Raw genomic sequence first — 12,571 nt, forward strand, 5'->3', positions numbered from 1 at the left:
AAAATAGTGAGCTTCAGAGTTCTTCTGAAGTGCAATATTATGTATCTTGCTCTCTAGCACGAGAGCACCCTGTATGGCTAAGATATTTAAATATTTGTATTTGCAAAAGGAAAAGATGGTTTCAGATTAAAAGTCCTTTCTTAGTTTGGGCATCATGTGTCTCAGGTAAAAGCAGAAGGGGCACCCAGATTCTGGTGCTCTTTCCAGCTCAGAAATGGACTTCCCATGTGACCTTGATTAAATTAACCCCTCTACTTATCTGTAAAATGAACTTTCATTAAGGAGCTCTCTATATCATAAAATAAATTGCCAGTGACTTCATTAACTACTACAATAAAAGCATCACGAATGCTTATATATGCAAATGAATCACATGTAAACTATTGGTATGATTGAACCATGGATTTTACTCCCAGAATTTGATGGTGGTAAACTGTGTAAACTGTGGATTTTTCAGCCATTATGAACTGGGGTGTTATGCCAGTGGCCTGGGGTATTTTTCAACGGAAGTGGTTCTAAAGTTCTGTGTGTGCTAAGAAATGGTACTGTTCTAAAACACAGTGACTGTTAGATTCCATAAGTCTGTCCCTAAAGCTTACTATTGGAACAAACTCAGTCATGTGAGATTTTTCCTAAAAATATTGAAGGGTGAGGTTTCATGGGACTGTGGAATGCAATAGCTGTCACCACCTGCTGCTAAAAATGTGGCTGGAGGAAAGAGCCTTTGTCTTTTCCATTTGTTAATGAGGCATCACATCTGTACAAGAGAAAGACTTTGTGTGATGTTCGTTCACCTCTTCAATTAAAATGCCATCACTCCAGGGCTGGGTAAGGAATGGATCCCAGGGCTCCTGCTGCAAACATTGCCACTTCTCAGCAGGGAATTCAAACCTCCAGCAGGCCAGAAAGGCTGAACAGCACCAGCCTGGGCTGGTGAGGGGGTGGAAATGTTGTAGTCCCAGCAGCAAACAGTGACCTGATGTTTGCAGATTTGCACGGGCACTTGTGCAGTTGCACTCATAAACTGCAGTTGGTTCGAGAGCAAACAGTGCTTGTGTTTTGTGCTGAGCTAAATCTGGCCCTTCATAACTTCTTGAATGAGCCTGCTGTCTGTCAGGGCTGTACATACTTCTTGGTTTTGCCTAGAGCTAAAAAAAGTCGAGCCAGAAGTGTTGCTGTGAAGAACCTAATAGGCAAAGAGAAAATGCCAAGAAGCCCACTGGTCCAGAATTACTTCTAGGATCAGCAGTTTGTGCAAGATGAGGCTTTGGTTGTAGAAAAAAAAAATTTCTGCAGTTTGGTTGAAGTCACTGGACTGACTATTTCTATCTCTGTTGCAATTGATATCCCCCAGGAACTGATCTGTTGGGGCAGAGGATGAGGGATACCTCTGTGTAACTCTTGTATTTGCTGATTCTGCCTTCTGTCAGAAATGAACTGGTTTCCGACAGCTCTCAGGAGGTGCAGCTCCAGTGCTCTCTAGTGGTCAATGGCGCTGAATTATTTTTTTGTGGTTTTGAAACAAGAACTATTTACTGCTGGCTGATTTCAGGAGTACTCAGAAGTATCTTGATATTAACGGATATTTTTCTCTTCAGGATTTCTAGGACCTAGAAAAGTTGCTATGAAATACAAATTTACAGAAGCAATGATTTAAATCAGGCATTAAAATTACACCTCAATAATATAACAAACAGTAAAATTTGACATCGTCCTTTTTATTTTAAAAAGCATGAAAACAGTACAAAGAGAAGAATGAAGAAATAAGTTATAAGCAGCAGTCTGACCACAGAAAATAAGCTGACCCTTATGTTCTCTAGCAGCTGTAAGGTAAGTAGGGCTAATGATTCTCTTAAGTAATGTAACTAGCTTTAGTCTAAGAAGTCATAGGACAGAAGCAAGAGAGAACACATGACGTTCAGAAGACTTTAATAGTGTTTAAAGGCAAACATAATATACAGAGAAACCCCTTAACCTAGTACAAAAATACTGTGCCCAGAAACTATATATTTGTTCAGGTATTTTTAAAAGATAGAAGAATACAAATGGACAAACTCAGTGACTAGTGACTGTGATTAAGGTTTTTATTAAACTATAATAGGAATGTATGTTAAAACTATTTACAGTGCATTTCAAACTACATTCTTTAAGAGACACATGCAGGTGTCTGCCATGTGAACACCAAGAGGACTCAAATTCTAACTTCAGTTACATCTGTAAGGTACCTTGGCCATCGGTGGCAATAGCTGAACCAGTAAAGAGCAGGTGAGGCAGCTGTCACCAAGGATAAGGGTTTGGTCCCTCTTTACAGGTAAGAAAAGACGGATTTGACCCATTCTTTCACTTTCTATACAGCACAGCCCAGCTCCCCTGAGGTAAATGGGAATCACAATACTGACTTCAGGTGGGCATCTGGGCATGCGTGAGGCCATGGCATGCCAAGCTCGTGCTCTGGGAGTTAGTGGGAACCAGCAATTACAGAGCATTGTCACATAAATACACATTTGCAAACACTGGTACTCAGATAGGAGTTTCTGTGTGCAAACAACCTTCCTTATGTGGAGAAGAGACTTTGCATTCACCTCGCAATGACCAAGATGAAATATCCTGCTGTCACAATTTGCTGCATTTAGCAAGCGTCACTAATTACCAGCACAGAGTCTCTGGTGGTTCTTCTTCTTGTCAAAGTCCAAACCAAAAAAACCCAGCCCTCATTATTTACCATACTCTGGCCATACTCATTCTGCTGTTCAAGCTTATATTTTAAATTAGTGCAAGCCCCTGAAAAAGTACAGCAGGGAACTGGGAAATAAAGCTGAAACCTTGTGGAATGTAAACTGCATGTAATTTAACACGAAGAAAAAACCTGCAGCATCACAGAGATAAGACTCTGAATGACTGCTCCTATATTAATTTGCTTGAAAACTGAGGTCTTGATAAAAACCTTTAAAAACATGTGACTTTATTATAAGCAAGGCAATTTTTTTTCCATGAAAAGTCTTTGCCATGTTCTTATGCATGACTGGAAGGGACAGCAGCTGGATCACTCCTCTAATTTTAAGGGCCTAGACCTGATTCTTCATTATCTTTCAGTATAATGAGTTGGAAAATCAGTTACCTGCTAATTTTGACAAACCTTATGTATGAATTAGTTAAGTGCCTTGAATTTGTCAGTTCATACCACTACCAGGTAAAATGTATTGGGTTGGAATTCAAAAGATGCATGCAATTGTGAGAGGGTGATGCATATAAAGAGGCTTTGGTTCTCTCTTCTGAGGAGAAATCAGCTGATCATCAGTGAAATTAATTGTTTTCTTTTATCAGTAGCTCACTTGTATATGTGCACAGTGAAGATATGAGTAATCTGCTCTTAACTATAAACTGCTTCTTAATTAAAAAGTCACACCATCTCCAAAGTCAGCATTACATTATTTCCTCCCCACACTTGCTTTAACTGTATGATATAATAGAAAACCTAGGCCTTCAGCTAATATTGCATGTGTGGCTAATTTCCTGGAAAATTCAGCTCAAGAGCCTCTCTGTTACTTGGAATTAGAAGAGGTAGGGTTAATCAGGAATTTTGTGTGTGTTAACACAAGTAATTTTTTTCAGAACAAATCCAGAAATAAAAGCGTACTTCAAGAATTAAACTGTGCTGTGGAGTGAGTTTGAAAGAAATCACGTTTGTGTCTGAGATCAAGCAGGATACTAACTTAGTTGTCCTCATTGAGAGAAGTATTAAGAATTAGTGGGACAAGTTCTTGTACCCAGAAATTGAAATCTCAAATGCGACAATGGTTTCAATGGACTTAAGGCTGAACTGTCAAAGTGATAAACTCCATTTCAGCTGGTTTCTTGTGTAAGCCACACTGATTGTTACAGCTAGACAACATCATGTCTTTGAGAGCAGACTGAAATAAGGAGATACACAGCTCATAATGAAATGAATGACAGCTGCATAGCTGTAATCGACCAGCTGGCTTTCACAAGGTTCAATTCTGAAACAGTGAACTTGAAGCAGAAACCTGCTGTAGCCAGGTTAGGTTTGGATTTTTTTCCCATATTGTCCCCTATGTACATGATGAAAGGAGGGAGCAATTTCTGCAATTGAGTCACACAAAGCCATGACACACTTTGATTTTGCCTTCAGGCAGAGTAAAACACTATGTAAAGGCTTTGAATCTCATGAAATACAGCACTCTATGCTTTTAAGGTTCTTAAACCAGTAGTTTAAAGGCTTTGGTTTTATAGAAATATATACAGATACAGGTTACAATATTTAAATGTTTATTTACTAGGAACTGTATTTATATGTAGGTTCCAACATTTGTGGTGGAAAAGATTCTATGGGATAAATGTGTACAGATATATAATTAAATATATGCACATACTGTATAACTGTTCATTTTAAGTGAACCTTTAAAAAATGTAACATCATGCCCTTCTTTTCAAGTCAAAGGTATGAATCCAGCACTCCTTCATAGCATTTATAAATTTACTTATAATAAAGCTTTGCTGAACACACAATATAGCAAAGAAATACTGGAATATTAATGTCAAAGTTACATCACTACACTGTGATATCATCATAGTTATCTGCTGTGTTCACCATGAGTTACTATTCTCAACCATAATAGCAAGAATACACCTTTATATACATATATTTTATTCCTATTTATATTAAATATGTATCTCATCAGTATAATAATTATATTTCAGTATCTCAAGCACTCAAGAAAAAGACTATACAAGGGCTATGCAAATCCTGAAGCAAAGTTTTCTATTTATCCAAAAGTACCTAAAACCTTTTTTTTGGGGGGGGGGGGGTGTGTTGGCAGGGTGAGGCTGCTGTCACCTGCATACTGTGTATGCACAGAAATACATATACAGAGTACTGCAAAACAGCAGTCCTGGAATTCTTAGTGAGTGTTGCAACCCATCCTTGTTTTTTTTTTTTTAATTTGTTGGGACAGAATAAGGAGAAATACTTCTGTAGAAAAATGTTTTCAAATTCACAGCTGCAATCATTTATTATTGGTGCTCACTAGAGAAGCCTGAGATAGGACTTAATCAGTGACAAACAATTTAGTGTGGCAGAAATACTGCTGACTGTCAGAATACCTTGTTCTATATTAAAAAAAATATCAACTCTATAACTCAGTATCATCCAACATTTTGAAACATTTGCTTCATCTTTTCTTAGCTTCTGGCATCATTTGTCTAAATGAAGAAATTGATAAAAAGGGGGAGTTTTCCCTTTTTGACCAGATCTTACGACTTGGGTTGACCATCTCCTCAGAAGAAGAATTTATTGCAGTTTCTAACTAGAATTTCCTGGAATATTGTGATAGAATTAAATTCCCACACTTAGAAGTCCCGTGCCAAATGTGCTACTTTTGCCAAATGATGATTTTAACTAAAAAATAATGATTACAGATTAAAAAACTGGAACATTTTGTGTGTCTCTGTGCAGCCAAAGTTACCTGTGCTGCTAATGTATTTTAGACTACTGGCATGTGTCTCCTTATCCTGTCCACCTAAAGAATAGTACTCTCCTTGTATTCCTCTTTTGGGATTTGGCCAATGTGTATATTTTCTTTAATTGTTTCCAATTCAAAACCATTTTTATTAATTATCTTCACTTAAATAATGCACCAATTTTATTTTTTACTAGTGCAAGTTAATTGATTTCTTACTTTACAGAACACTAATGCCTCACACACAAATGGCAAATCCCTGTAGCACTCTTGGCCATTTTTGCTTTTGGTATTTTTTTTTTCCTATTTCTTCAAGACACTATGATTAATCATGTTAAACTGATGTTAAAATGATTTTTAAGAGATGTTAACATAAAACTTTGTTCAAAGTGGTCATAGCCATTTCATAGTAACACTGGCCTGAAGAATCAGTCATTGGTGGTCACCAGGAGTGTGCCCTTCCTGCATCATTCTGATTCAGCTTCTCACCTCTTGCAGTCATTCTCTTCTGCCTGTGATCCAGTCTGTTGGTTAGATGATGTTAAAATCAACTTCCAAATGAAGTTAAAACCAGCATACAAAACCAATCCTGCTTCGTTTCCATTTCTCTGTGTACTTCTTGCAGCTTTCCATGGCAGCCTGTCAGTTATGTTGGGATATTTCATCTGTCTTCAAGCAGTTTCCATTGGGCATGGAGAGCTCGGCCACCTCTACCACAGAACTCCTGAGACTCTGGCTGCCTAGTCATTCACAGGGGTCTTAGACATTTCTTCAGCTGAAATAACACATTTGCTAAGACATCCATCTAATATGGAAAAACCCAAACTCTACTGGGTGCACAGATTTGGGGGGTTTTCACCTCAGAGCCCAGTTCTGTCTGAGAGAAGTTAGCAATAGTTTATTTTGAATAGGCTCCCAAGAGCGAGTCCCAGTCTTTGCTCTGAACCTCTGGAAACAGAACAGGCAAGACTGCTCAATATTTTTATAACATAATACATCAAGATGGGAGGAGGGAGAGCAAAGGTGCAAAATGCAGTAGTCTTTCAGATACTGGCCACAACATGATCACTAAACAACTATGTACATCTGTAAAGCAACAGGCTCTCGGGCACAGTCAGTGCCTGCACCAGTACCTTCTTGTGGGCTGGGGTAGCAAAAACCACCCCTGCAGGTCTTCTTCCATCTCAGTCAGATGTAATAAGAGAAACATATTGTCTTCAGATAATCTTGGCATCTACGCAGTCATGCTATATCTTGAAATGGGGAAAAAATAATACAGCAGTGGCAAAACACAAGCCAAATTCATACAGTGTTTAGCAAAATGCAGTACTCCCTTATTACTGTGTCTCCTACGTGAACTTGAGCTTATGGTGGTGCAATCAGCACATCAGTTCCGTTTGCCTTGGTTGCTTTCTCCATTAATCAGGTTCTCTTGCTGCTCAGCCAAGGCTTGCCATTTCTGCCTGTTTTTTCTGCAGCCATCCAGCAAAGGGGAGCAGGCCTCTGACACGTGCGTTAGGGCCTGAAATACATTGAAAACATGGAAAACAAACTGCATTCAATTTTTAATTTAAAAATGGAGAATGAAACGCATCTTGTGTTTTTTTCAGATTTCTATACTTAGAGGAAGACTTGTGGATCATTAAATGCACCGGTTAGTTAACACAAGAGCTGGGTACAATTTGGACTAGGATCACTTGGGAACTGTAGATATAAGCAGCAGTGAATATTTTAGAGTAAATGATTTCAGTTTTTCTGATCTTTTCATAAATAGAAACATCTGTATTTCTTCCCCTAATAGGAAGAAATACAGATGTTCAGGCTCTAGAACTGTGGGCATTCAAGTCTGCTCAGGCGTTCTGTTAAAGTTTTCTGTTTGTCCAATCTGTATCTTTGCAGAGACAGTCTTGTTTCAGGCCTACCTCCGGCTGGAGACAGTTTTCTGGGGCTTCAAAGCAAAGGCTGCCTTATTTTCCTGACAGTTTCTACAGCACAGAAGCACTTGATTTTCAGGGACAGCAGCTAGTAGCTCCCTTTCTCTATCCCTGTTTCCTTTGAACTGGTGAATGTGTGTTCTTTTCAGAAAAGCTAATTGTGTCAGAGGGAAAAATTCAAGTAATCATCCTGTTCCTTGCACTGGAAGGTTCTTAAGAATTCAGTTTTCTGTTCATCTCCTTTCTTTTTCTCACCTTGGTTTCTCTAAAATACTTGGTACAGTTCAAATAATCAGACCTTTGCTCCAATGTTGTACTGGGTTAAAAAAACCCCAGAAATCATTATGTTGTTTTTCACACTGGATTTGACCAAGCAGCTTCTCGTACAGTTTGTGACCAGGACAAAAAGCATTTCAGTAAATTATCTCATGCAATGCTTTGGTGTGTGATGAAAGAGAAGGAAAAGAATGGGATGGGAAGTGTTAAAATTGGGTCCATTTCCTATACATAGCATATCACCTTTTGTATAACGAATTCTGAATTCTTATAAACTTGTAAACACTTTCTGTCAATGCACTACCTGGATACCATTCTTTCCCTAGAGGTCAAAGCATTAGTTTTGCGACTTTCCCTGATAATCCAGAATATAACCCAAGGACATAACACCAATTGCAGAGAGCACAGCATTTTAACTAGGTTTAAAAAAATTGTGACAAAACATGTTAATCAGACAAATATACAACTAATTATAAATACTAAAATAATAATTTCTTCAACAGAATAATGAACCATATGTAATATAAAATAAAAAAATATTTTCTAACTAAGGGGCTAGTTTTTAATTTGATTTTTATTCTAATTGTAAATCTGTGTCTACCGGCAAGCAGCTCTGGTTTCAGATATTTGTGGTTCTTCCTTAGGCACCATACCTCATACAGCTGCAAACAAACAGCATCTATGAATCCAACCTGCATGCTGGGAATTTTGTTTTTCTTCTCTCTGTTCATTAGATCCTGCAGATAATGGGAGAACAAGTTCTGTGTTTAAATGTATTCAATATAAAACCCAACCAAAACCGAAGAGAGTGTGGAACTAAAAAGCAGCACCTTAAACAGCACAGCAAGCTCAGCACAGTGGGGTGTCATTACAGGTGTTCGAAGGAAGGGAATTGGACTGCATGACTTCCCTCAGGAGACTGGCTTTGGGTTGACAGAGCCCAAATATCCAGGCAAACTTACTGGGTTTGGATAGTTACATAAAGGTACCAACTTGACAATCTATTTCCTGGCCCAGTTACTAACACTTACTTAAAGGAAATAATCCTGTCTGTTCTTCTGGTTCAGAAATAATGACAGACTGTTGGTGTTTTGGAACCACAGAACAAAACTGGCTTCTAGCAAGCCAGGGAAGGAGCTAGTCCTGCAGTGTGGTCAGTGGGAGAAATTTTAAGTGCCGTTTCCAAAAGACATTTTGCAAGAGGTGCCACTTACTGTGGGTTCTATGTTGAGTTCCTTCCGCTCTTTATCTCCTTGATCAAAGAACTCGGTAGCCACAAGCTCAGCAATCTGTAAGAGATTTCACTCATTGTGAGCTCTAAAAATTTGCTTGCTACCTACAAACAAGAGTGGTTCCTATCTCTCCTTAGGATATATCATATTAGCCCCCACACACATGGTGAGACTCCAGTTCAGCATTCCACCACTGCCTTTGCAGTAAGGACTGGGTGGACGAAACAAACTTGAATGCAGTTTGCATTTAGGAAACCTTAAAAATTAAACACATACCCGTTGCTGAACTGGCCATGGTTTAGTTATGGCTGATAAGTCACAAGCAGTCATCAGCATTGCTCTGCAGAACAAACAGAAAGAAAGGGATAAATTACTCTACGTGAAATCTATGTAGCCACCACGTCAAGTGACTGGTAATATAGAATATAGAATTTCAAGGAACATCAAGTCAGAAAAACAAGTGAAATTAGAGCAAAGTTATAAATCTAACTCCACATGCTATTTAAGAAAGTTTTTTATACAGGTTGCACTCTTAGTAGTTCAGACCCAGGGAGTTCAGTGATCCATGTGACAATGCCAGGTTGTACAGGCCCAGAGCACAAAGACCTGCTGGGTTTAATGAAGTTCACAGCAACATGGCATGGGAAACTGGCTACCCAGTAATATTAACTGATTTCATGATTATTCTGCTCTAACTTACAGAAATAGCTCCTTTTGTGAGGGATCTTCCATATTAAACTGCTTCTTCCTTAGAAGTTCAAAAAATTCTCCTCTCCTCCTTAAAAAGAAGTTAAAACAAAAGATTTTGCAGGATACTGACATGATGCTAATATCCAGCAGTGATTATTGAGCAAAAGTTTCTTCTGACTTACTTGATGTAGAGTGCCAGGTCTGTGGCAAGAATGGCTTGTTTTATCATTTTCAGTGTAGCCTTGTATTCTTCAATGGAAAGGCTGCTGAGAATCTGATTTCCCTTTACAAAAAAAGTCAAAACCAATGCTATCAGTAAAAAGGGCAACAGCACACCAGTTTGCTTAAGTATCTCTAAGTCAGCAAATCATTATGAGTTGCTTGCTGATATCTGAGGTCATTCTTTTACCCTCCTTCCTCTTGCAGATTGCCTAGTTTAAAAACAAAACTTCCAGTCTTCCCAAGTAATGGCAGAAAGCTGCACAGCAGCAACACCATCACTGACTACTACAAAATGAAACGGCAAGCAGAGCAACATCAAAGCCTTTAAGTCCATTTTATTCATTAAAATTAAATTTGTCACTGGCTGTATCACAGCTTCTCTTTCCTCATCCTTCCCCTCCCTGAAGCAGAGGAATTATTCCCGTACCTGCCCATACACCTCTAGTAAACAAAAATATTTTCCTTTTATGAAGCAGCATAAATAACAAGTTATTAAGTAAAAGTATGAACTCAGCAGCCCACTACTAAATGAAAGCACTACAGAGCAGGAACTCGCCTCAATTGTTTTTCCATATTTGCCTACCTGAATAGGAAAGGATCGCTATACTACAAAGGATGCCAGAAGTACCACAACCTGTGGCACAAAAGGAGCAGTCCTTTGGAAGGATTGTGAATACTAAATAACTGGTCTTGAGAATTAGTTAATAGCATCAAACAAGAAGAATGTAGTTTTATTTGCATATTTACTAAACTTAGGTTTGGCTTCACTTCGGAATGTCAACACAAGCAATGCTTGATTTGGTCTCATCAGGGCTGCTTTGTGTATGTGTAGGCTGGAATGTTCTTGAAATGAGAGGAAGGACTGGGGTTTGTTTGGTAGTTCGTAAGAGGTCCTGAAAATGGCACAAAGCCTTTTGTTTCCTTTGGTGCAAGGAAGCAGGTACTTGGAAGGATGTTAGCAAGGCTTCCCTTATCAGGCAGCACTTGGAAGGCTTTGGTAGCACTCAGTAACAGAACTGTGATTTCCATGTTGCTGCATTTGCTTTCTTTACCCAAAAAGGAATAAAGAGCACTTTGGAACATGTAAGGGTGGGATTCTCTCCAGAGGCTAAAAATAGAAAGTAAAATAGTTTCCTTCAGCATACACAGCAATGTGGCACTCACTGGACTGTTCAGGATCATAAGGCATTGATCAAAATGATGATGCTCCATGATTGAGTGGCAATACAGCTGAGCCAGTGGATGTTCGCTTCTGAGGAGGAAAGAGATGGAGAAATCAAATTAGACAAACATATTAGTGATCCAGATATAACTTCCCTTTTAACATCCTCTTTGTAGGAATATGGATAAAAAGATAATGCTGTTCCTTTGTCAGAGCACTTACAGCTCTGGTGTTCTGCCTTCTCTACCTGTAGAGACCAGCTGCATGCGAGGAGCGACAAGGTAGTAAAAGGTTACATAAGGAATGAAAGTTCCTCTGTAGAAAGCAAAGGCAACACGAAGAGTTCATTCACAAGCACAGTTTAGGAGACAGTTTTGGTTTCTGCAACATATTCTTAAATACTCTTAAACCAAATGTTCTTAACCTACCTGTCATATTTAGTCAGCTCAGCTGCTGACCTTGTAAGTAATAATGCAAACCTAATAGGAAATCCACTGATACCAAATGGAAAAATTCCTGCAGACCTCAGTGCAATATGGTGCTGGGCCCAAAATGTTGATCAAGTAATTTTCTTGTGGTCGTAACTATACTGGTGTTTCATCACCACTGTTGTCATGACCAATCTACTGCAACATTGTTACCTACCCTTTGCCCAGGGTAAAATCCAAAAGGGAAACTGCTTACAGGCCAACAGTGATGTTGACTGTTCTACAGGCAGTGAAAAAAAAAAAAAGCAGGAAACCAAATTGTGTAGGTACAGAACCTAAAAATATCTTAGTGCAAAACTTAAAAGCATCTTAGTTTAGAAAATAGAATTTGCTATTTGAGTAGCATTTGAGTAGAATTTGAGTAGCTTTAGTCAAAATAGGGAAACTCCTCTCTTGAGAATTTCCAATTTCTCCCTGTTCCTTGTTGCATAATACAGTTCTTGGTTTTTGCTGCTCTGTCTTAATTTTCAACCCCTGGTCCTACATTGCTCATGTAGTCTCTTCAACTAAATCTGGATTGTTTTTGGAAGTCTATTTGGTGATGATCCTGGATCTATTATTTTAATTATAATCTGACTTACAAATGTTAAATCAAGTCAGTAGCTCTTTTAGCATATAATTCTGTGAGATTGTCTGTATGGTTAAAGACCATTCACAAGACTTAATGGCTGCAGTATTGGGCCCCTGTGTGAGTGAGCGCACAGAGGCTCAAATAAAAGTCATAAGAGGAGACTCTGGGGATTTAAGAAGCACAAAAATGTGGAGAGAAAGATGGAAAGACAAACAAAAACCCAGAAAGGAAGATGAAAGGATGCAAGCCCCTGAGGAATATGGGCTGGCTGCCCAGCACCTCCTCTGAGACCACCACAAAAGGGGCGTAGAGCAAATGTACTCTTGTGTTTCTTTAAGGAAACAAACCACAGGATGGTGCCAACACATGCTGGGTGAAATTCCCACTGAATGAAGTGGGATGCATATTGTGTGTCCCAGAGTTCATCCTGACTGGAGAGAGAAATATGTGAGAAATCTCTTAGGTTATCTTCCCAAGTATTGCTCCAAACTAGAGCTTGCTTAGTACTCGCAGACCCTA

General features: G+C 38.8%; 1 protein-coding gene across 8 annotated transcripts in view; it reads right to left on the minus strand.

The window, feature by feature from the left end:
* Positions 1–1,697: 1,697 nt before the first annotated feature.
* Positions 1,698–12,571, minus strand: part of PDE5A (phosphodiesterase 5A) — a 57,261-nt gene continuing 46,387 nt past the window's right edge. For all 8 annotated transcript variants that reach the window (XM_071452289.1, XM_071452288.1, XM_071452285.1 and 5 more), the window contains 7 exons: positions 10,996–11,083; positions 9,792–9,892; positions 9,620–9,697; positions 9,196–9,259; positions 8,902–8,976; positions 8,341–8,424; positions 1,698–6,999 (listed from right to left, as the gene is read on the minus strand). In XM_071452289.1, the coding sequence (XP_071308390.1) occupies positions 6,865–6,999; positions 8,341–8,424; positions 8,902–8,976; positions 9,196–9,259; positions 9,620–9,697; positions 9,792–9,892; positions 10,996–11,083 (625 nt within the window). In that variant the 3' untranslated portion in view covers positions 1,698–6,864. The remainder of the gene's footprint in view (positions 7,000–8,340; positions 8,425–8,901; positions 8,977–9,195; positions 9,260–9,619; positions 9,698–9,791; positions 9,893–10,995; positions 11,084–12,571) is intronic.

Source organism: Agelaius tricolor, unplaced genomic scaffold (genome assembly GCF_023055355.1).
Source record: "Agelaius tricolor isolate 1412-34295 unplaced genomic scaffold, bAgeTri1.0.p SCAF_34, whole genome shotgun sequence".
NCBI lineage: Eukaryota > Metazoa > Chordata > Aves > Passeriformes > Icteridae > Agelaius > Agelaius tricolor.